General features: G+C 41.3%; 1 protein-coding gene across 8 annotated transcripts in view; it reads left to right on the top strand.

The window, feature by feature from the left end:
* Positions 1-5,903, top strand: part of Ddhd1 (DDHD domain containing 1) — an 81,722-nt gene extending 75,819 nt beyond the window's left edge. For all 8 annotated transcript variants that reach the window (XM_045154515.1, XM_045154510.1, XM_045154511.1 and 5 more), the window contains one exon: positions 3,372-5,903. In XM_045154515.1, coding sequence (XP_045010450.1) covers positions 3,372-3,553 — 182 coding nt within the window. In that variant the 3' untranslated portion in view covers positions 3,554-5,903. The remainder of the gene's footprint in view (positions 1-3,371) is intronic.
* The last annotated feature ends 19,771 nt before the right edge of the window (positions 5,904-25,674 follow it).

Here is a 25,674-nt window from a genome sequence, read left to right as displayed (position 1 = left end):
ATTTAATGTTATAACTTAGCACTAATTTTCATAATTTTTTTTCACTTATGAAAAAGCACATTACAAAAGCCTGAGGAGATGGCTTAGTGGGTAAAAGCACTTGCTATGCAAGCATGAGAACCTGAGTTCAGTTCCCAGCACCCACATAAAAAGCCAGGCATGGCCACGTGTACCTGTAACCCTAGTGCTGAGGGGGCAGACACAGGAGGATCCTTGGGGCTCCCTAGTCAGCCAATCTAACTGAAAAAACATTGCAAGTTTCAGATTCGCTTAGAGACCCTGTCTCAAGGAAATGAGGCAGAAGAGCAATAGAGGAAGACTCCTGATAACCTCCTCTGGCCTCCACATATGCATGTACCACACACACACATTGGGGGAAAAAAAAAAAAAAAGAAGAAGATACAAATTCCAAAACCATGTTTCAGTACAGGAAGCCGGGCTCCCCCTCCCCCTGCATAGCAGCAGATCGCATTGGCCTGACAATGAATTCCCTTCAAGAAATAGTCTCATATAAGTGATGTCTCTGGCCTTTGTTCCATAAAGAAGTGACTTTATTTATGCTTTTTGCATTTCTGTTTGGAAGAGGTAAAAATAATCCTCTTATATGTTTTCCCTGCAATTAAGGAAGCCCTCACATCTCAAAACAGCCATCACTTGCCCAAGCAGTTAGACCACTAATCTGCATAAAAAAGAGCCAGGCACAAAAACTGACTATTGTTACTTCCTTGCTTGTACACATTCAATTTCTTTATTAAGTATTTTCCATGAGCCAGGAAAGCATGGCCATCCCTACAGGTAATAAGAATAACAGGTACATATAATAAAAAAAAGTTTAATAACTCATTTAGAATGTCTAAGACAGCAGTACAGCATGTTACAAATAAATTTCAGAAACAAAATCAAAGTGGAACCAAATAACATGTTGGAACAGAAAAAAATATCCCCCTTTTGATGGTAAAACAGAATATCAACAAAAGAATTCTAGACTAGAAAACCTTTCAGTAGCATTTGACAATGAATCCTTATATTTATAACTTCAAGGTCTTTACTTACCTTACACACATCTCTTCTATTTGTTGTCTTTTCTCTTTGTAACCAACTTCATCTTGACTCCTTTTCATTATGCTTAAGACTGGCAGTTTTCTTTTTTCTTCCTCTGGTCTGTTGTGCTGGAATGTGTCTACAAATCTCATATGAAGGCCCATGGAATACAAAACTTAGATTTAGAATCTTCTTTCCTAACAGGTTCCTAGGGATTTCTACTATTTCTGACTTAGTATAGATTGTCTTATTTTAATAACAGATATTTTGAAAGTGAAGAACTTTGTCAAAAGATTCTGTTAATATATTTTACAAGTATTTTATAGCCTAGTTGTCATTGCATCCTTCAAGTATAAACCTTCTCTGAGGATATGTGGATAAATCATGAAAATTTCTTGTTAGAAAGGCATAATTAAATAGAAAAATAACGACTGAGGCTGGGCATGGTGGTGCACACCTTTAATCCCAACATTTGGGAGGCAGAGAGGTAAGAGGATCACTGAGAGCTTGAGTCCACCCTGAGACTACATAGTGAATTCCAGGTCAGCCTGGGCTAGAGTGGGATCCTACCTCAAAATAAATAAATAAATAAATAAATAAAAGAAAAATAACAACTGCATGAACATTTTTCATATTACCAAGTACAATTATTATGAAATAAACACCATTTAAAATAAACATTAATTAAGCATTTATATTAAATTATTCTCTAGAGTGATATGATTTCCTGTGTGTGACTGCTCGGTTCCCAGAATAAATCACAACCCAATTTTTATTTTGCATCTTTCTTGGTTTTTGTCAGGTTTCACCTTTGGCTTCCTTTGGCACTGCAAACAAAGGAACAAAGTGGAACTTTCAAAAGTCTCTGCTAGTGACTTGTTATGTTTGTAAGATAAACCCATCAGCCAAGTTTGGTAGTGCACACCTTTAATCCCAGCACTAGGGAGGCAAAGGTAGAAGGATATCTGTGAGTTTGAGGCCAGCCTAGAACTACAGATTGAGTTCCAGGTTATCCTGCCTTGAAAAAACAAAAAAGACCCTTCACAATACTGTGTGGTTTAGAAATGCTCTTAAGTGAGCCTGAATATCATAGTGTCATTTTTCTAAGTATGTTCTCGCTAGCCCATTAAGATTCACTTAGAGCCGAGCCCTATCACAAGTTAGGGTGATATTTCTCTAACAAGTATTTGAATTAACTGAATATTTGAGGGTAACACCTTCAAAGTCCTTCCTCCCTCAAGTCACTGCTGTTTTCTTACTTTAATTTTTCCAGCCACACAGTGAGTCTTCCTTTTGAACACATTTAAACGAGCATTGGAATGCCCCAGGTCAAAGCTAGCCCATACTGAATAGATGCACAGGAGGCAGGCTGCCTTTGGGGAAGAAAACTCTCTTGGACTATAAAAAAATGGCTGTTGTCAAAGGTATCCCTGTAGTAGCAGGTGGCATATGGGACATCCCTAACTGAAAGAAGAGACATTTGAGTGATCTGTCCCAGTGCCTCAGGCATTTTGCATGCAGTGCTGACCTGTAATTCTTAAGGGAGGCACAGAGTTTGAGTAGTAATCAGGATTTAACTCAATTATATTTCTACTCTAAAAATAGGCTATGATACCAAGTAATTTTTTTTTCTTGTTATTCCCTGTTGAGCAAAGGAATGAACTCCACCAAATAATTGTGATCTACTAAGGCTCTCTTCAGTGTCCCATGAAATTTGAGCAACAAGTTGGTTATTTTTTTTTTTAAAAAAAAAAAAGGAGTCGGGCGTGGTGGCGCACACCTTTAATCCCAGTACTCGGGAGGCAGAGGTAGGAGGATTGCCGTGAGTTCGAGGCCACCCTGAGACTCCATAGTGAATTCCAAGTCAGCCTGGGCTAGAGTGAGACCCTACCTCGAAAAAAAAAAAAAAGGTGGACTAGCCAGGTGTGGTGGTGCACCCATTTAATCCAGCACTTGGGAGGCAGAGGGAGGAGGATCACTGTGAGTTCAAGGCCAGTCTGAGACTACATTGTGAATTCCAGGCCAGCATGAGCCAGAGTGAGACCCTACCTCGGGAAAAAAAAAAAAAAGGGAAGAAAGAAAGAAAGGTGGGCTGAACATGGTGGCATATGTCTGTAATCTCAGCACTTGGGAAGTAGAAGCAGGAGGATTGGGAGATGAAGTTCATCCTTGGCTATCTAGCCAGCCTGGGCTACATGAGACCTTGTCTTCCCTATCTCAGGAAAAAAGGGGGGGAATCATTTCTATTACTATTTTTTTTACTATTAACTATAACAAGTTTATATTGAAGATACTGTTGTTTTCATTCATGTAATTTTTTTTCTTTTTAGTGGAATTGGATCACAGGATTGATTTTGAACTCCGAGAAGGCCTTGTGGAGAGCCGCTATTGGTCAGCTGTCACATCACATACTGCCTATTGGTCGTCCTTGGATGTCGCCCTCTTTCTTTTAACATTCATGTACAAACATGAGCATGATAATGAGGCAAAACCCAATTTAGATCCAATCTGAACTCCTGAAGGATATTAATGGCCCAAAACTGATTTTGTTTTCTTGTTAAAATGTGTCAAGATACAGAGATTTCAGAGTTCCAGTTTTGTTTAGAGCAAGAAATGTTTGAATTTAAAAGCACTTTATTTTGTTTTTTTAAAAAAACCACATTTTTAATGTTTTCAGTCCTAAAGAAGTCACTTTCCGTCATTTTGATTGAGTATGGCAGAACCCCTGCAGAGAATCAAGACTAGAAGTGAGAAAGGAACTGAATGTAAAAGATGTACGTCAGTCACAATCCAGTTCTCCAAGATATCAAGGCATAGTAATGAGTTGACTCTTGTATTAATCACAATGTGTTACAAAGCTAAAATGTTCTGTGTAAAGATTATAATATGGCATCATTGTTTTGGATTCTGTGAAAACTTCCATTTTCACAGTTCCTTTGAAAGAACTTCAACTGTTTGAAATTTGTCTTTAAAAAATACCTAATACTAAAACAATATTTGAACTACTATATTTATAATTTATTATCTAACCAATTGCTTTATTTCAGTGTATGAAACATTACATTTTTTTAGTGTTTCCTTTGAGCATAATTTAAGAACCACATTTATTTTCTATAATGTTGAGGCCCTTTTTCTCAGAACTCCATCTTTGTACTCTTCAGATGAATATATGACACTGTGGCATACTTGAAGTATTTTTTTTCCATTAAAATGTTTCACACAACACTAGTTCAATTATTTTCTTAAAAATGAACTTTTTATTATGTCACATGTACCTCAAAAATCTAAAATTTTCTAAACTTGACACAGAGGACTTACATTGGATATATTTCATTGACTTCATTAGAAAATTAGTACGTTCTTTGGGATAAGAGAATATTTCAAGTACTTCAAATATGTAAACATCTGTGTGCCAAACAGCCAACATATATAACCAGATGGAGTGCCACTAACTTTTAATGTTTCAAGTGTTAAAGCATGGCGACATAGGCACTGGGAAGATTTTCCTCAGCTGTAACTGTTTCCACAGTGCTTTTCATCTGAGGAGCTCAAAGTGCTATAGGAAGTGTGCATTCGGTGATCTGTGTAAGTCGCTCCTTGAGGTGAGTGAGTGGTATTCTTATGTTCCACGCTAATATGCCAAGGCACCAAAACACTAAAGTGCCTTGCATTAAGTGACATAGCAAATTAGAAATGCTTGGCATGAAGCCAGACCATATGCCCTTTTCTATGCTATTTAATGTCTGATAAGTCACTTGTAACCTCTTAGCCTCCAAACAGTAACAAACTGAAGAAATGAACCTACAATAAATTCTTGGGTACTTACATGCAGAGGAGCAGTTAACTTCAGGAGGGAACAGTAGCCATCTCTGCCACACCCAGCCCTCACTTCTGAGGGACCTCCTCTAGGTTCTGCTAAAGGTGCTGTCTTGACTTAGTGTCCAGTAATGATGGTGAAGTGGGAGCGCAGCTGGCTGCCCACAATTCCTCGGTTCCTGTCCTGTAAGATGGTGGAGTCTGGCTTCTTGTGGGTTTTACTCCTCACCCTCCTCACCATCACAACTGTTGGCTATTTGGGCCTTTCACTGAATCTGCAAACATAAAGCATTTCTTTTTAGTGTTTAAAAATTCCAAGGCTCCGTGACCAAGTCCTTGGCTCACTGAGAAACCCTTGCTATAAAAGGCTTTTCATGAGATCTTAGCAAAGCTGAAGCAATGCCATTTGAATTTAGAGATTCCTATGAACTCAGGTCATTTTCACAGCGTGTTTATTTAGTAGGTCTCATTTTTTTCTCAGGAAAAATGAAACTGTCGTATGGCTGTCATTAAAGGTACTTGAGCTTATGTTGCTGTAGGTGATGTGAAAACTCAGTGCCTCAGCCTAAAGGGATTCCTTCCTAACCACTGGAACGTGAAGAGCCCTTTACCTTAAGAGAGTGGAATTCTGTGAAGCATTTTGATTTTCTATCATTGACTAAAAGGAAAAGTATGTTCCCATAACCAAAGGAGTATGTCTGCTTCCTTCTGTTCATGCTGAGAAAACCGTCGAGTTTGACCACTTGGAGTTTAGGTGAATCCCAGGAAAGAGCAGCATTCAGAATAGATCTTCTGAGTACTGACCATGTGCGCTTCCAGTTCAAGATTGCATCCATAGAGACGGTGGTTTGGGTTTACAGTACTCGTTTCCATGTCTGCATGTTATCATGGGATGTACTTGTATATTCTCAAGTAATATACAGAGTATGTATAATTCTGGCTTGATTTAGAAGTTACCAAGTAACATTTTGAAACTTTATTCCAGTAAGTTCTAAATTGGCCCAAAAAAAGTGTTGATTTTGATACTATTAAAATTTTATTCTCTACTTTGTGTACATGCTATGATTCTCTTTGAGTACTGATCAGCTGGTTCATAACTCTATCTTGAGTAATTTTATTTATATTACTTGATTAGTGTATTACCCCAGTGTTAACTATATTTCAGGATATAACCAACATAATACTGAATTTGCCAAGCCTTGTGAATCTTGGGTTTGACTAGTCATTGAACAGCATCTGTTGGCTTCTTTGCTCACATCACAGGACTCAGGCATGGCAACACCCACCAGCCTCTCCCTGTACTGTCCTCATTGACAGAAGCATCCAGATCTATAAGACATTTATCACACCAGATCCAAGCTGGGTGGAGTGGCATGCATCTGTAATCTCAGCACCTGGGAGTCTGAGACAGGAAGCTTGCTGTGAGTTTGAGGCTTCCCTGGGCTATGTAAGTATCAGGTCACCCAGAACTACCTAACAAGGCCCTGAGAAAGAATGAAGTAATTCCACGATGCTGAAACAAACATCCAAACACAGTATATGGGAGGGAGGGGTTTATTTCAAGATTACAGATTCAGGGAAAGTTCCATCAGTGGCAGAAGAAGCTGGCTCCCAGTCATAAATCCAAGCAGAGACACCAGCAGCAGCCAGTAAACACCAGAAAGCAGCAAGCAAGACCCCCAGAGACCCTTCTGCATACCTCTGGGCTGGAAATCGTATCCACCACCACCCCCAGTAATACCTCCTCCAGCCAGGCTGCTGGTGACCCACATTATAAATTGAATTTTAATGCCTGAGTCAATGGAACACATACTTTCAGACTACCACAGACACATACACATATTTCAGAGGACTGAAGGAAAACAAGCGTGTCACAGCAGTTGACGCCTGGACCAAACTGCACGGGACCAGTAGCTCGACTGCTTTCTTGTCAAGATTGATTATTCTGTCTCCTTGGATAATAATGCACACGCATTTGGAAATTCGAGAAAACTAGCATGAACTAGTCAGAGTTGTTCTTGAATAATCCCACTGTTAGTGGAAATGAAGCTAAAGAAACATCAAGGTCAAAGAAGAGCTGAAAAGAGAAGCAATTGTCCACTGAAAAAAGAAACAGTTGGATAGTTGCCCTCTGTAGCTATTCTTGGGTTTTCTATCTTGTCCATATTCTGCCTGAGCCGCAGGCCTCTGCTGGAATCTGATGGAATATGGGCTAAAGCATGTGGTCTCATGTCACTCTTTTTCCCCTTGTGCTGCTGGCAAATGGAGCTCAGGACCTGGAACATGCTAGACAAACACTACCACTAGGCTACATTCCCCAGGCCATGAATCTCATTTTGAAGGTCTTGTTTAGCAGCTGTTTGCACTGTGATGTGATGAATGACCTGCATTATCTGCATCCTGCTCAGTCCTCATCACTGGTGAATATTTTCAGAGAACTCTAAAGTTTCAGGGTGCCATCTAATCTAGCTCTGTTTTTGTTTCACGTAAGCATTTAATAGGTATGAGAAAAGCATTTAATAGGTAAGCATTCAATAAGTATGAAAAGTAGAGAGGGGCCTAAAGAGATGGTTTAGCAGTTAAGGTGCCCAGGTTTGATTCCACAGTATTCACATAAGCCACATGCACAAGGTGGCACATGTGTCAAGAGTTCATTTGCAGTGGCTGGAGGCCCTAGCATGCCCATTCTGTCTCAAACAAATAAATATTTGGAAGAAAAGAAAAAAGTAGGGGCCGGGGCATGGTGGTGCATGCCTTTAATCCCAGTACTTGGAAGTCAGAGGTAGGAGGATCAACCTGAGTTAAAGGCCAGCCTGAGACTACATAGTGAATTCCAGGCCAACTTGGGCTACAGCAAGACCCTAACTTTCGGAAAAAAGAAAAAAGGATGCCAACTCCGTGAGTACTAAATATGTGTTACAAAGGGAGGGGGAGTAGTGGAGTCTAAGGAAAGACTTAACAGTGCAGTTTAATGGTAGGACAGTTCTAAAGATCAGTTAAAGGATGGTTGGCAAATGTTAGCAGGTTTCATGTCAAAATAAGTTTGAAATGTCAGATTTAAAAGATTCCTTCCAAGCAGTACTTCGGGAGCCTCAGCTAACCAGACATGATTTTTATTTGGAATGTTCTTAGATACATGCCAATTAAACTTAATTCCTTTCACATCGTCCTGTTACAAGGCAGTGCTTCCCCTCATTCACATGGGCCATCCGGTGCCAGTCAGAATTAGAACCTTGCTGGCCTGTTTTGTACCAGGCTGCCTGTTTCCCCTAATAGGAAATTCCTGAAGGCAGAGACTGCATGTCTTCATTTGTGTGTATCATCACGTACACACTGCCACACCTCTTGTGTAAGTGAAGCTTGCAACAATCTTTCCACAAGCTTGAACTCCCCCATTTGCCTCTCTTGTTACTCAGACTTCCTGAAGAAGTTCAACCAGATCCGAACACACTTCCGTACACGTCTGGGATTCACAAGGTGAGGTGGAGACAAACACCCCAGGAGAATGGATTTTAGTTTTTGTTCTGACAAACAAACTTGGTAAGGAAACAAGTTGCACTGTGGTCAATGACTGCCATTTTTTTCATTTTCATTGCATTGATATTTTGGCCTTTTGTCAATTGATAGAAATAGGTCTCCTCTAAAACTTCCAATATATCTTTTGGAAGCCAGGGGAAGTATCTTTGCTAACAGTACCTGTGTTCCCCCAAAATAACCCCTTGGCAGATTGTTAGCATGATCCTTTCCTCTGCCTTTGTCTGTCAGTAGGGCTGGATCCACTCAGGACTGCCTTGCTTCCTCCCCACCCTGCAATTGTCAGAATTTGTAGGGAAACATTCTATAGAAAGACACACCTGGAAAAAGAAGTGCAGCCTGCTCAGTGTCTAAAGGATTGGTTTTGGGGACCCTCCCTCCACCCTGCAGACACCAAAGTCGGCAAGTGCTTAAGTCCCTTATGTACAGTGGTGTGGGACTTGCAAGCAACCTGTGCATACCATCGATACTTTAAATCCTCTCTGGATTGCTTACAGCACATAATGTATATGCCCTGTAGATATCATTTGGGTAATAATGAAAAGTCTGTTTAGGAATGGCTACACTGTTTTTTACAAGATAGTTCCCACTTGAATTGCTTGAATACGTGCATGCAGTCCCCTCAGAAGCTGACTGTATTAGCTCATCACCCTTAACCTGTCTAGGAGCATCATTCATGCCTTCCCTTGACTATAGCCACACCCTTTACACACACTTTATCATCTTCTTGGTCTCAGAACTAGTGGGTGGCACACGCCTTTAATCCCAGCACTCGGGAGACAGAGGTAGGAGGATTGTCATGAGTTTGAGGCCACCCTGAGACTACATAGTGAATTCCAGGTCAGCCTGGGCTACAACGAGACCCTACCTCAAAAAATCAACAAAAAAATAATAACTGATCCCCTGTATGCCTTAGGAAAAAAAAGTATGAACATTTTCTGGTTCTAAAGCCATCACAATAAATCAAAACCCTGCCAGTAAAATTCTGGAGGATTTCAATATTCGCTCATTGGTACATTTCTCAGAAAGAGCTGGCACAGTGACTCTCCTGAGACCTCCTTTTCCCATCAGCCCCCATGACTGCTCACGCTTGCTCTGACAGTACCAAATGTGGTCTTTTTCCTTTCTTTTGTTACCTCTTAGTTTTAACAGTTTTAAACTAGCAAATTGGGGCTCTCGATTCAAGTGAGCAATCATGTTTCCCAGTGGTGGGTGATCCAGTTAAACACCTGATGACACCAACCTCTGGCCTTTAATTTATCACTCAGGAGGCAGAGGTAGAGGATTGCCAGTGAGTCTGAGGCCACCCTGAGACTACACAGTAAATTCCAGGTCAGCCTGGTCTACAGTGAAACCTTACCTCAAAAAAAAAAAAAAAAAAAGGATATTCTGATCTTACAGAATATAATATATTCACAATTTATCTTCTATGGATCCAGACAATCATAGTTCTCAGGTGTCAGGCTAAACCCAAGAACCCATGTAGATTGTAATCGACCACCGTCGTTCCCACTCACCTGCCCATTCCCTACCCTTTAGTTGGTGCCATTGTGACTGAAACATGCCATTTTAGGTGTGTGTTGTTTTCAGAGCCCATAAGTTTAAAAGTAATTCTCTACCAACTTTAGATATGGAAGAAAATGCGAGGAAGAAAATAGATGGTTGCATGGTCATGACAACAAAGCAGGCTGGCCAGGAGGCGATGTTTCTGAGAAGGGGAAACTGTCACTTAGGGCCGACCACAGCACTCCTCCAACGGAAGGCCTCTGATCACTCAGTGATCATCGAGGGCGCCCCACAGCCTAGACCACCCTGATTACCGCCTTGCCTTCCAACAGCTTGTCAACAGCAAGCTGCACAACATCTGCCTTAAAACATTTCCAGTTTAGTTGTTACCATGGCAACTTGTTCTTGTCCGCCTGCCATCCTATTTTTCCACCTTCTTTTCAGCCTCTCCACCTGCACCAGGCCTGTCCACTCTATAGTTTTACCAGGGACCATAAGGGCCTGCTGGGTGTGATGTCACGTGCTTGTAATCCCAGGACCCCAGAGCCTAAGGCAGGTTCGGCCTAAGGAGCATGCTTTGCATTTCCCACGACTTCTTAACTCCTAGAGAAAGCCTTTAGCTTCTATGTGAGCTTAAGGTAAGCCTGGACTCTGTATCAGGAGACCTGATATCAAAAATGAAGATTATTTTAAAAATATTTATCGGAAAGAGAGAGAGAATGGGCATGCCATTGCAAATGAGCACCAGACACATGAGCTACCTTGTGCGTCAGGCTTATGTGGGTCCTGGGGAATCCAACCTATGTTCTCAGACTTTGCAGGCAAGCACCTTAACTGCTAAGCCATCTCTCCAGCCCCAGAAATAAAAAATCTTGACATTTTCTCCCAGTTCAAATTATTTTGCTTTGGGCTGGAGAGATTGCTCAGTGGTTAAGGCACTTGATCGCAAAGCCTCAACAACCCAGGTTCGACTCCCTAGCCAGATACACAATGGGCACATGTGTCTGGAGTTCATTTGCAGCAGCTGTAGGCCCTAGTCTGCCCATTCATTCTCTATCTATCTACCTATCTATCTCTCCTCCTTGCAAATAAATTTTTAAAACTTTAAAAGAATTAAAAACAATATTTGCTGTATGAGTCCCTGTGAACAGTGACCACTCCATCTGCACTATCTGTGCCACAGCCAGGAGAAGAGTACATGCCTCGGGACAAATGATTTTCCACTCCATGAGCCATGGTGCCTGAGGCTTGACATGGACACGTGACCCAAAACAGAGCTGAGCTTCTGAGGAATTGTGTTTGCTGGCCCTAAAATAGATAACTTCCCAGAGCTAGGATACAATCCAATCGCACTTGGTGTCCTTCCTGAGACAGGGATCATGTCCATCTACTGGAAAAGAGGCCTATGTGTACAGGCAGGGCCAGCTCGCCTTCCCTTAGAGGACCAGAGCAAGGGCCACTCCAGGGGCAGCTCGCCTTCCCTTAGAGGTCCAGAGCAAGGGCTACTCCAGGCCCGGCCCTTGCACTTCTACTGGCTGAAGCTGTAACTGCTAGCTCTTGTCTCCTAGATCCAGAAGAGTTCAAATAAACATTCATTTAATCAAAAGCAACCCCCACATCCCTAATGGAAATTGTCACTGGGGACAATTCTTATGAAGCCTTTTCTCAATCCTCTGGTTGTAATGAATTACTGCTGTGAACCCACATTGACCACATGTTCCTCGATAATTACACTGCTTTCAGTTTGCCTTGATTTGGGTTCTGAGTACATGTCTCTTTCCCACGCTTTTGTGGTCTTTCAATCCATGGAGCAGCTAATGACTTTATCTAGGAGTTAAGTGGTCGTAGGAAGTGTAACCATGCTTCCTAGGCTGAAAAACTTGGAAAACTGTAATTGGTCATAATCATCCCTAAACACTCTGTTGCTATCTGTTTTATATATATTTATATATATATAAGTTGTCCTCTTAGACCCCCATTTTCTCACCCCAGTTCTGCTGAGTTTAATGGGATTGTTGGTATTCATTGTGGAGACCAGGAGGCTTCAGTCAGTCTGTGCGGGGATGAGGAAACATGGTGTCACAGGCTATTCCCGCCCACCCTGAGGCTCTTACAGTCTTTCCGCCCCCTCTTCTGCAAGGCTCCCTGAGTCTTGGTGGGCAAGATAGAGATCTGATTTAGTGTTGCTTTCTCTGTGGACTCTGAATCTCTGGTTTGTGAGATTTGAATGACCACGGTGTCACTGTTTCCTTGGGACTGGTTTTCAGGCTAGCCAGGAGGTTAATATTGGTGTCACCACTTCCTCTGTAACAACTTCTGGGCCCACGCAGATGAAGTGGAGGTGACTCATTTCATGGTAGACAGTTTTTTTTTGATGTATTCATACATCCTTATTCTCCCCAGGATTTTCCCTCGTATATAAAATAGGACAGCGCCCCAGCTAGAAGTGAGAGCAGCCAAAACATTTATTTTTATTTTTATTTATTTGTTTGAGAGAGAGAGAAAAGAAAAGAGGATGAGGCAGAGAGAGAATGGGCACACCAGGGCCTCCAGCCACTGCAAGAAAACTCCATATACGTGCACCCCCTTGTGCATCTATCTAATATGGGTCCTGGGGGATTGAACCAAGATCTTTTGGCTTTGCAGGCAAATGCCTTAACTGCTAAGCCATCTCTCCAGCCCCCAAATATTTTATTTTTATTTATTTGAGGAGAGTGGAGTGGAGGGGAGGAAGGCAAAAAGAGAGAGGGAGATGGAGAGAATGGGCATGCCAAAGCCTTTAGCCACTGCAAATGAACTCCAGATTCTTGTGCCACCATGTGCATCTGCTTGCATGGATACTGAAGAATAGAACCTGGGTCCTTAGGCTTTGCAGGCAAGTGCCTTAAATGCTAAGCCATTTCTCCATGCCTCTGTCATTTTTTAATTATTTGCAAGAGAGGGGGGCCTCTTGCCACTGCAAAGGAACTCCAGATGTGTCATTTTGTGCATCTAACTTTTCATGGGCATTAGGCTGAACCCAGGCTGGCAAGTTTTGCAAGGAAGCACATTTAACCACTGAGCCACCTCTCCAGCCCTATATAGTAATATTTTGTATATAGGTGTATGTGTATATGTATATGTGTGTGTGTGTGTGTGTGTGTATATATATATATATATATATATATATATATATATATATATATATATATATATATGTATGTATGTATATGTAAAATAAAGGCACTCCATTTCTCAGATATACTTTAAGGACTCTGCAAAATATAAATTAGAAATCATCAGGAAGGGAGCTAGAGAGATTGCTCAGTGGTTAAAGCTGCATGCCTTCAAAGTCTGCTGGGCCAGGTTAACTCCACAGATACACAAAGTGACATATCAACCTGGAGTTTGTTTCCAGTGAGAAAGATCCTGGTGTGCCCCTTCTCTCTGTCTCTTCTCCTCTCTCTTTCTCCCTTTCCCTTTCAAATAAAAAAATAATTTTTAAAATTGAAAAAAAAGTCACCAAAAGGAACTGGGGGTAAAAAAGGAACTGGAATTCCCTTTAGTTTAAGTCATGGATGACACTTCTGTGAGAGGCCATCAACCTCAGATTCCCATCCTTCTGAGATTTGCTGGGTCTTTACCACAGCATTTAACAATAGTGGTGTAAATTTCCAAAATTTGGGAACATTATCATGTTTGTAAAACATTCGTCACATAACTAGCTTGAGGCAAACTCAGCATGAAGAAAACCATGATATTTGTGCTATCTCACCTTCTAGACTCAAAGATGCTCTCTTGACTCCATCTGCCATCTTCCTAACCCAACAGTTCCCTTGAGCTGCCCATTTTGCCTCACCTGCCATTAATTTTTCACATTCAGGTAGTTACTATTTATGGCCTAAGCTGTTTCCATCACTGGACAAAAAGTAAGTGATGTGCAACATCATCACGCCATTGCTATTCTCTGCTCAGGGAGGGTGAATTTCATAATTTTGGCAGCCTTTTCCATGTTCTACTAACCAGTGAGATCATTGAATGGACCTCATCCTCAATGCATCAATACCCTTTTACTAGCCAAATTCTTCAACTTGGTCTCTGCCTTGATAATTGAATATTTCATCATATGCCTTGAATTTTATTACTTATAACTTACCCCAAGTTTTTGCCTTTGGCCTTTATCCTACTTTTTGGCTGTTATTAAACAGGCTAAGCATTCATGAGGCTACACTGTCCAGATTCTTGTATAACATTCTAGGTTAGAACACAGCAGTCTTTTGTTGCAGAAAAATGAGCTAAAGAATGTTCTTAGGTATGTGTGGCCAGAAACTGATGTTACTTAGGAATGTATACCATACTGCTATGCATTTTTTAAAAATAAGTTAGCTCTTAATGACACATCACAGAAGAGAAAAATGTTGGCTGAAACAAAATGATGAATAAAATATTTGTCTTCAAAGCCAGGTGTGGTGGCGCACGCCTTTAATACCAGCACTCAGGAGGCAGAGGTAGGAGGTTCACTATGAGTTCAAGGCCAGCCTGGGACTACAGAGTGAGGTTCAGATCAACCTGGGTTAGTGATACCCTACCTTGAAAACAATAGTAGTAATTGTCTTGAAATTGCAAAACTTCACTCATGTGTGTTAACACATATTTCAGTCCTAAACAGTTCAGTAACTAAGACAAGCTCTTTCTCAGCTCTCTCATGTTAACCAAACTAGGTGCTGGTACCCAGCTTATCCAGTTTTGATTGACTCTTACTGAGTGGCCGTTTGCCAAAGATATATTTCAGTGCATTTGATCTTTATTTAAAGATATAGCTCCTCTGGTTAGAACCCCAGTGCCCCCAAGTATTCAACTCCATTTTCATTCAGGAGAACATTTTATGTGTTTCATGATCAACTGACTCTTCCTGTTGATACCTTGTGCCAAGGCTTCCGGAGCACCAACCCACTAGAGAACTGGTTACAGCTGCAGTATGTCCAAAGTATATCATCCAAAAACCTTTGGGTACACAAATACCATTGAAATCAATGTCACGTTCAGGAAGTCACTGACCCAAGTACCACATTCAGCAAATTCCCAGGCATGACCAAACTTGCTGCAAAACCAAAAGAGAGCATCCGGGAATTGGGCCAAATTCCTGGGTGTCATTGTACAGCATTCAAGCCAACTGATTTCAAAACTCTTTGGAGATTGTTACTCCATGATGACCATGCATTCCACAGTGCTTGACCACAGATTATCACACAAGCACACTGAAGAATTGTGATGGCATGTTGCTAGCTTTTTGCGATTAGAAAACTTAGCCCTTGTTGGTTAAATTATTTTTATTGACATAAAATATACCTTGGAGATGTTTCCAATAATAGATATGAAAATGGATTAAGGGCTGGAGAGCTTGCTTAGTGGTTAAGGCACTTGCCTGTAATGCCTAAGAACTCAGGTTCAAATCTCCAGGTCCCACGTAGCCACATGCACACTGACGCAAGCATGCAATGTCGCACATGCACCACAAGAGGGGTGCACACATTTGGAGTTCATTCACAGCAGGCTGAAAGTTCTGGCATGTCCATATTCTCTCTCTCTCTCACCAATAAAAAAAGTTGGGCATGGTGGTGCATGCCTTTAATCTCAGCACTTGGGAGGAAGAGGTAGGAGGATTGCTGTGAGTTCTAGGCCACCCTGAGATTACATAATGAATTCCAGATCAGCCAGGCATAGAGTAAAACCCTACCTCAAAAGACAAAAACAGGGCTGGAGAGATGGCTTAGCGGTTAAGTGCTCGCCTGTGAAGCCTAAGAACCCCGGTTCGAGGCTCGGTTCCCCAGGTCCCACGTTAGCCAGATGCACAAGGGGGCGCATGCGTCTGGAGTTCGTTTGCAGAGGCAGGAAGCCCTGGCGCGCCCATTCTCTCTCTCTCTCCCTCTATCTAGCTTTCTCTCTGTCTCTGTCGCTCTCAAATAAATAAATAAAATATTTTTTAAAAAAAGACAAAAACAAACAAAAAAAAGAGGAATTTTTTTAAAAAGTGAATTAGGGTTTTCTGTGATATTTTATCTTAGGCATTAGCCCTATCTACCTGCTTAGTTCTCAAAGGTACTGGGAAAAATTAATAAGGTAGTATTGTATACGTGGCATCATTTTTGTTTTAAGCACAAGGAAGATATGAGTCATAGGATGTGGACAAGAAATGGTAAACCCTCAATGATCAGTCTGAGTGAGTAATAATCCCCCTAAATTATTGCTGTGATGATATATCAATAAAGACACACCAGGGGGCTAGAGAGTTGGCTCAACAGTTAAAAAGCTTGACTGCAAAACCTGATAACCTGAGTTCAACTCCCCAGTCCCTATGTAAAGCCAGATGCACAAAGTGGAACACGAATCTGGAGTTCGTTTGCACTGGCTAGAGGCCCTGGCATACACATTCTCTCTGTCTCTCTCTATATATATCTGTCTCTCTGTTGGCAAATAAAAAATACATATTTAAAACACCAGAATTGCATTGAATCTGAACTATTTCTCAAGTTCTTATTTTTAAAAAGGTAAAACAAGAATATTCAGGATCTTTATAGGTGAGGATGTAGTGAGGTTGATCTGGCCCTGCCATGTACTATAACACAGTAATAATGATACATGAAAAGATGAGAGGGCACTGAAAAGATGGTTTAGTGGCTATGGCATGTGCCTGCAGAGCCAAAGGACCCAGGTTCAATTTCCAGGACCCACATTAGCCAGATGCACAAGGGGGCACAGGCATCTGGAGTTTGTTTGCAGTGGCTGGAGGCCCTGGAGCACGCGTGCTCGCCCTCTCTCTCTCTCTCTCTCTCTTTCTCTCTCTCTCTCTCTGCCTCTTTCTCTCTTAAATAAATAAAAATATAATATTTTAAAAAAGATGAGAGGGACCAATGAATAAGAGACAGGTGAAATTTAGGATAAAACCAATTATAGGACATGATGTGACATGTCAGTAAGAAGGAAGTAAAAATTAAAGTGAGACTCACTTTTTATCTTGAAGCTTTTCTAGTTGAAGTAATAAAGAGCTCCTCAAAAAAATTCACAAATAGAAACATGAGTACATGCCACTCCTTTGGAAGAGATGTGGCAGTGTTTATCAAAACTGAATATACAGTTAAGGCATGTACCTGCAAAACCTAAGGACCCATGTTCGACTCTCAGATTCCACTAAGTCAGGCACGCAAAGGTGAGGGAAACACAAGGTTGCACATGCCCACTAAATGGCACAGGCATCTGGAGTTCAATTTCAGTAGATGAGGCCCTGGCACACCAATTCTCTCTGTCTAATTTTTTTTTTTTTTTTTTTTTACTGAATATAGGGTGCTGGAGAGAAGCCTTAGTGGCTAATGTGCTTGCCTGCGATGCCTAAGGATCCAGGTTCAATTCTCCAGAACCCATGTAAGCCAGATTCACAAGGTGGTATATGTCTGGAGTTCGTTTGCAGTGGTTAGAAAACCTGATGTGCCCATTCTCTCTTTCTCCCTTCCCCCCCCCCCGCCCTTTCTTTCTCTCTCTCTCTCTCTCTCTCTCTCTCTTATTATTTCTCTCTTTCTAAAATAAGTAAAATATTTTTTAAAACTGAATATAGGAAGCTGAGGAGATGGTTCAGTGAGTAAAATGCTTGTCATGCAAGTGTGAGAAATTACGTTCAGATCTTGGTAACCCACACACAGTGCCATCTGTAATCCCAGTGCCCCTGCAGGAACATGGCAGGAGAAGCTCTAGAAGCTAGAAAGCAAGCTAGCCTGGCAGACCTAGCAAACAAAAGATTCTGTGTCAAGAAGGAAGGTCACATGCATGCTCACTTTCACACATAAGTGCACATGCACAAAGGCTCTTTTGGGGGGGCCGAGCATGGTGGCTCACGCCTGTAATCGAGAGGCAGAGGTAGGAGGATAGATGTGAATTGGAGCCAGCCTGGGACTGCAGAGTGAATTCCAGGTCAGCCTTAGCTAGAGTAACATACTACTAAAAAAAAGAAACCTGAAAATGTGAGTTGGGCATAGTGGCACATACCTATAATCTCAGCATGTGGGAGGCAGATGTAGGCGGATCGCCATGAGTTCAAGGCCACCCTAAGTCTACATAGTAAATTCCAGGTCACCCTGGGCTAGAGCGAGAACCTACCTTGAAAAAACAAAACAAACAAACAAAAAAGATACCTGAAAATGTTTATACCTTCTAATTTAGCAATTCTCCTGTATGTAAAGTTTTGCAGAATTGTTGGTGACAGAAAAAGATTTAAACCAATGTAAATGACTGTTGATTGGGATTCATTAAATAAATCAGTGTATTACACTAAGTAGGATAATATGCAGCTTAAAGGAAATCCAAACTAACGATAAGGATAACACAATCCTATGCCTACAATTACAAAAATAATCATTAAGTTGCATGGTTATATGAAAACTCAAATGCAGAGCTTTTGGAGTATACTTTGAGTGGAAGGGAATAGTAAAAATAGCTCAGAAAAAAAAATTTTTAAGTCTTCAAAGGCTGAGGGGGTCACTGGAAAATGCACAGATCAACTCAGATTTCTCTAAGGAGCAATTGTAAGAGCTCAAGTTAATTTCCTATGAATTTCAAAGGAGAAGGTAACTCAGCTGACATCTGGGTTACATCTCCCTGCACTAAGACCAGCACCATAAGATGATGAAAGAGACAACACATCTATCAGCAGCATTAAGCAGGCACACTGCTGGACATCATCTAGTGAGAGTTTGAAATTACCCCCTTTCCTCTAAGAGGAAACTTCCAGGGGCTTAAACTCATCCAATCTCCAACTCCCCATCAGTAAATCAGATGTTTGTTTGCTTGTTTTTTATTGTATGGGGATATGCCTGTGTTGACCAGGCTGGTCTACAGTTCCTGAGCTCAAGCCATTTTCTTGCCTCTCAAGTAGCTGGGACTCCAGATATGTTACTACACCCAGCTCAGTTCTGCTAATTTCTCTGAAGATAATTTTTTATACTTGCTTCTTCCAAAGAACTTCCTAAGTATATGCTCATAAAATCTTCTAATGGGCCTGGAAATGTAGCTTAGTTGCCTGGTGGTAGACACCTATAATCCCAACACTCACGAAGTGGAGGTAAGAGGATCAGAAGTTCAAATTAGTCATGGCTATATACCAAGTTCAAGGCCAGCTTGGGATGTAGGAGACCATGTTTCCAAAAACAAAATAAAATAAAATAACCCAATATTTGTCTTTCAAAAACATTTTATTGGGCTGGAGGGATGGCTTAGCAGGACCCATGTAAGCCAGATGTACAAGGTGGCGCATGCGTCTGGAGTTTGTTTGCAGCCACTGAAGGCCCTGGAGTGCCCATTCTCTCTATCTACCTCTCCCTCTATAATAAATAAATAAAATTTTTAAAAACTATTTTATTGACAACTTCCATAAATATAAACAATACACCATGATCATAATCCCCTCCCTTATCCCTTCCCAAATCCCCCTTCCACTGAACTCCTTCTTCCACCCAACTAGTCTCTCTTTTCTTTTTCTTTTTGTTTTTTGTTGTTTGCTTTTTTCAAGGTAGAATCTCACTCTAGCCCAGGCTGACCTTGAACTTGCTCTGTAAATGCAGGCTGGCCTTGAGCTCACAGCAATCCTGAGGGCTGAGATCAGAGGTGTGCGCCACCACACCCAGCTCTCTTTTATTTTAATGCCATCCTTTTATTTTGCTCTTATTATGTAGGTCTTGTGTATAGCATCATCCACTGTGAGGTCATTAATACTATGGCCACTTAATGTCTAGAAAACAGTATTTCAGAGCACTCCTCTCCTTCCTTTGGCTCTTCCATTCTTTCTGCCACCTTTTCCACAAGGCTCCCTGAGCCTTGGAGGGTATGATAGAGCTGTCCCATTTATTGCTGACCTGTCAATTCTCAGCACTGCGGTGAATTTTAAGTCACTCAACTGGTCATTGTCATCTGAAAAAGAAGGAGCTTCTATAACCAAAAGTGAGAATATTATTAATGTATAGGCATCAACATAAGTATTTAGAGACAGCTTGGGTGAGCAGAATATATCCATTTAGCCAGACAACAGTAATTCTCTCCTAGGGCTTATGAACACCCCCTTCCCAAGCCATAGGCTTTTGATTAGGTTTTCAGTACCATGTAGGAATTCCCTTATATAGTGTTTTATGAATTTATTTGTTTACTTTTGCACATCTATTAATCTATATCAATTTTGTTTTAGGATATAATGAAGTAAGGGGACACAACCTCTGTGTTTTTTTAATACCAATTTTTTTCTTTATTAGTTTTGTGCATACACAGTGTGTAAACAGCACATGTTGGTACCATCATTACCCCCAACCTTTGTGTTTTAATGATCAATCTGTTTCCTGCCTATATTAGGGACATTTCTTGTTGCTGGGACACTATAACCTAACAAAAGCAACTTGAGGAAGGAAGGATTTAGTTCCACATACAGTTTAAGATTACAGTCCATCATGGCAAAAGGGGAATGACTACAGAAACACGAAGCAGCTAGTCATACACTATTCTATCTCTAGTCATCACTACTCTATTTCTGAGCTATATCCCCAATCATTTGACTTGGTGTGTGTGTGTGTGTGTGTGTGTGTGTGTGTGTGTGTGTGTACTGTGGTGTGTACATGCATGTGGGTGCATGTGTGCAGGTATGTGTGTACATGTTATGTCAGTGTGTGGAGGTCATAGACTGATGTCAAGTACTTTCCTATATTATTCTCCATCTTATTTACTGAGACAGAATCTCTCGTCTGAACCCAAACATCACTACTTGACTAGTCTGGCTACCCAGCTTACTCAGGAATCTCCTATCTCTGCCTCCTGAGTACTAAGACAACAAGCAGCCATGCCCATCTAGCATTTACATGACTGCTGGGGATCTGAATAGGATATACATATGTATGTATGTATGTATGCATGTATGTATGTATGTATGCATGTGTGTGTGTGTGCATGTGTGTATGGGTTCCTCCAGGCTTCCCAAAAGAGGGAAGGCCACTTGGTCAGCACAGCCCTGACTCATCCTAACAGATAACACCCACACTGGAGAAGTCAGTGCTCCTCCCAAGACCCTACAGTCTCCATTGAAGAGACCTCCAAAGTTACATCTTTGATTAAATTTTGGCTACCAGCTTGGTCTGAAACACTCAGAGGGAAACATATCACCAGAAAATAAAGGGATGCCTCGAATGTTATATAGATGGCCTGTTAAGTCTACCAGAAATGAACAGGCACAGAGAAAGAGCTTTCCAAAAGGGAAAACTTCAAAAACCTTAGGTATTCATGTTGAAAATGTTTAATTGCAAGTATTTCTGCTAAGAATGTTTCTCTGTAGATTTCCAGTGATAAGATACTTAAGTCTTTTTTTTGTTTGTTTGTTTTTGTTTTTGTTTTTGTTTTTGTTTTTGTTTTTCGAGGTAGGGTCTCACTCTGGCTCAGGCTGACCTGGAATTCACTATGTAGTCTCAGGGTGGCCTCGAACTCTTGGCGATCCTCCTACCTCTGCCCCCCGAGTGCTGGGATTAAAGGCGTGCGCCACCACGCCCGGCTTACTTAAGTCTTTGATACTATACTATACCAATGAGCTTGCCTCTCTGTCAATGTGTAATGGGATGAATCAGTTAGGTGTGGTTTCTCTTAATAGCCCTGTAAGAAAGATGGTTAACACCATGCCTAAATTTAAGAGTTCTCATCTGTTTACATTCTCTTAAAAGATGCACTGAACTTTTCATATAGGGACATAGACTTAGTCTAAATTCAATTTAAATTAACAAAATAAAATCCTGTCCCATGTGCTATATGTTCATAAGCATAGTTGTAATTCACATTCTCGGGGCGGGGGGGAGTCTAACCAGGACACAGGTGACACCTTATCACAAATGGATAAAATTCTCGTTTATTTTAAATTTTCTAGGATAAAAAAAAAAATAGGCAATATCAAAATAGGACAAGGAATGCCCAGATGCTGGCTCTCTACTCTGTCATTTCCTCTTGTTCTTGCTTATATTAATGAGTGATTTTTAAAAAATCTGTAGGTGTATGCTGGCATAGAAAAATTCTGACTGTCACTGTAACTAGATTACATTTATAGATAAGTTTTTGATGATGTCAGTAATAAAAGGGGAAACCAACAAACGCAACAGCATGTGGGGGGTCAGAGGACAATTTCAGCATGCTGGTCCTCTCCTTCTACCTTTTTCTTCTTTGAGACAGGACCTGTCTTGTTTAGCTGTTGAAAAGGCCAGACTGGTGCCCATTCGCTTCCTCTCTCTTTCTTTGCCTCTTTAGCTCTTACTCTCAAATAAATACGTGAATAAAAGCTTTTTAAAAGGCTGAAGAAATTGCTTAGTGGTTAAGGCGCTTGCCTACAAAGCCAAAGGACCCAGATTCGACTCCTAAGGACCCATGTAAGCCAGATGCACAAGATGGCACATGCATCTGGAGTTTGTTTGCAGCAGCCTGGGGCACCCATTCTCTCTCTTTTTCTCTCTCAAATAAATAATTTTTAAAAAAAAATTTTAAAAAATAAAAACAAAATACAAAGCCAGACATGGTGGCGCATGCCTAAAAAAAATGAGAACAGCATTAATCAAAGGGCTTAAGCATACACACTGAGAAGCTTTTTGATGGGCATAACATCTCCATTTAGCCCAAAAAAAAATAGTGGAAGCTACCCTCAAGGGTCTATGACCTTCCAAACCATAGGCTTTTGACTCAGTTCCCAGCATCAGACATGAATTCCCTCCCACTAAACAGTCCTTATACCCAAGTAAGTGTTTCTTTTATTTTTAAAAATACACGCACGGACTCTTTTTCTACCAAAAAAGTTCTGAATCTATTAATTATTTAGATAGATAACAGTGTGTTTTGTAGAATGTCACGGTGTTACAGCTCCATTTCCGTTTCATTGCAACAGTCCTAGACTCGAAAGTATCCCTCCATCAGCTCCCCACCCCCGCCTAGGAGCGCTCAGCCCCTTCTGTTGGCACAGATTGCTCTTCTAGACTCAATCCGACTGACAAAATGTGTGTCACGAGGAGAATAGCGGGTGGCTTAACCCAGATCACTTGCCACAACTGCAAAGTCACGAAACAAAAGTTGGGCTGGTTAGTATGCAAGCCCGCAGTCACAGGATCCTCACCGCAGTGGTGCTTGCCCCAGCAGCACTCATTAGCCTGAAGGAGGCTCTTGTTAGACTCTCAACCCTGCCGGGACTCAATTCCCAGATTGCATTTCCCAGAGAGAAGCCTTGGTCCTGTGTACACTGCCAAGGAGCATGAAAGGTGGGAGGCTTGTCTTTCCCCATCACCTCTCACGATTTGTAATGCCAATGGGCCCCGGAAGTTGTAACCAAAGACTTTAATTACATTCAGAGATTTTGATTTCTTATGCATGCAACATATCCTTTATCATTTCAATTATGACATTTCATATAGAAGACAGAAGGAATGGGAAAATTATATGTGCATATATGTTTATTGTTTCTTACTGGAAACAGTTAAAATTTTTGAGGTAGTTTCACTCTAGCCCAGACTGACCTAGAATTCACTATGTAGTTTCAGGGTGGCTTTGAACTCACAGCAATCCTCCGACCTCTGCCTCCTAAGTGCTGGAATTAAAGGCATGAGCCACCACACCCATCTTGGAAACAGTTAATTTTTAAAAAGGGAGCTGGAGAGATGGCTTAGTGGTTAAGGGACTTGCCTGCAAAGCCTAAGGTTCAATTCCCCAGTACCCATGTAAGCCAGACGCACAAGGTGATGCATGCATCTGGAGTTCATTTGCAGTGGCTGGAGGCCCCGACACACCCATTCTCTCTATCTTTCTCTCTGTCTGCCTCTTTCTCCCTGCCCCCCTCTCTTTCTCTCTCTCTCTCTCTCTCTCTCTCTCTCTCTCTCTCTCTCTCTCTCTCTCTCCTAAACAAATAGTAAAGTGTCATTTAAAAAAAAAAGAAAAGAAAAATGACCAGGCATGGTAGCACATGCCTTTAATCCCAGCATTTTCAAGACTGAGGTAGGAGGACATCTATGAGTTCAAGGACAGATTAAGGCTACAGAGTGAGTTCCAGGTCAACTTGGGCTAGAGTAAGACCCTACCTCAAAATAATAATAATAAGCCAGGAGTGGTGGCGCACGCCTTTAATCCCAGCACTTGGGAGGCAGAGGTAGGAGGATCGCTTTGACTTTGAGGCCACCCTGAGACTACATAGTGAATTCCAGGTCAGCTTGGGCTAGAATGAGACCCTACCTCAAAAAATCATAAGTAAAAAAGTGACTTTCAAGTTGTTTAAAATATACATATAATAATAATAATAGTCAAGATCCTCAGAGACTCTGTAACAGAAGTGCCTCATATTTCCCATGCAATTGCAAGGATAAAGTTTGGTCTTATTATTCACTGAACATGTTAGAAGTAAGAAAGCAAAACAGTTCTCTTTAAACGAGTCTCAGCTCAAACTGCAATGTCAGTATAGATAATAGTATAGTACTCATTCACATGCTTTTTCAATAAATTTAGATCTTGTAGCTCTCCTCTGATGGAGCTATGTAGTTATTGGAACAACTATCTATTTAATGAAGACATGTGGAGGAAGAGATCTGTGCCCCAGGAAGAGAACAGCAGAGAGAAAGTGTTTCCTATGTGGTCAGAGCCCAGGAAATGGTCCATTAAAGCTCCTCATTGTGACTGCTAAGATTGGCTAGCCAACCAACACCCTGTCCTTTGTCTAATCCCATCTGGAAAACCTCCTCTTTCATTTTCTCTTACTTTTTGTGTTGTGTACACTGGGTCTAAATACACATATGTTAGATGTTACTTTAAGGCCATTTTGCTCCTGCCTCTTTTCTGTCTATGCATGCATATGTGGTGTGTGTGCATATGTGTATACATGTTCATATGTGTGTAGATATATTGGGCAGATACATGTGCATGTGTGTGGGGGCCAAGGTTGAGGTCAGTTATCTGCTTTGAATGCTCTCCACTTCATTTACTGAGACAGGATCTCTCACCTGAACTCAGAGCTTGCTGATTTGGCTAGTCTACATAGCCAGCCTGCCCCATTGATCTCTTTGTCTCTGCCTCCCATACAGGATTACAGGAAGACATCACCATCCCCACCCAGCATTTATATGAGTTACAGGAGTCTGAGCTCCAATCTTCATTTTTGCACAGCAAGTGCTTTCTTAACTCATGGGACAGCTCCTCAGTCCCTTGCTTCTGTCCTCATATCATAATAGATTTATAAAGTTATCTCAGTGGGGGTACAAGTTAATAGACTCACAGGAGGTACTTCCCTGTGGCTTTTCTAAATGTCTCCAGCCTTCTATATGAAAGCCTACCTTTCTGGTCATTCTCCCATGGGACACTCTTCAATGTGTCCCTGTCTTACTTAAAATAAAGCATTGGGACAGGAAGTTATCATCCCACTCCAGTTAGACAAGAGCAGTGTGAGAAAGCAAGAATCTGACCCTCCCTTTGTCTGCCTACTGTAGCCCTCTGGCAGCCATGACACTTTATGGACACCCACTTAATCACCATGCAGTAAAACTTCAAGGTCTTTTTCAGATGAATTACCAAGTGTTCACATCTCCTCAGTTCAACTTGGATCCTGAACCCAGAAATGCACTTGTCCCCATCAGTGTTCTTCACTATAAATAACAGAAACCAACAACTACAGTTAATCTTTCTTTAATGGCACTATTGGGATATTATAGGGTAAAGAAATAAATATAAGAACATCCAGAGCTGAGATTGTAGCTAAATTGGTAAAACACCTGC

Source organism: Jaculus jaculus, chromosome 7 (genome assembly GCF_020740685.1).
Source record: "Jaculus jaculus isolate mJacJac1 chromosome 7, mJacJac1.mat.Y.cur, whole genome shotgun sequence".
Lineage (NCBI taxonomy): Eukaryota > Metazoa > Chordata > Mammalia > Rodentia > Dipodidae > Jaculus > Jaculus jaculus.
The sequence above is the reverse complement of the archived record's forward strand: the minus strand, read 5'-3'. Positions and strand labels throughout refer to the sequence as shown.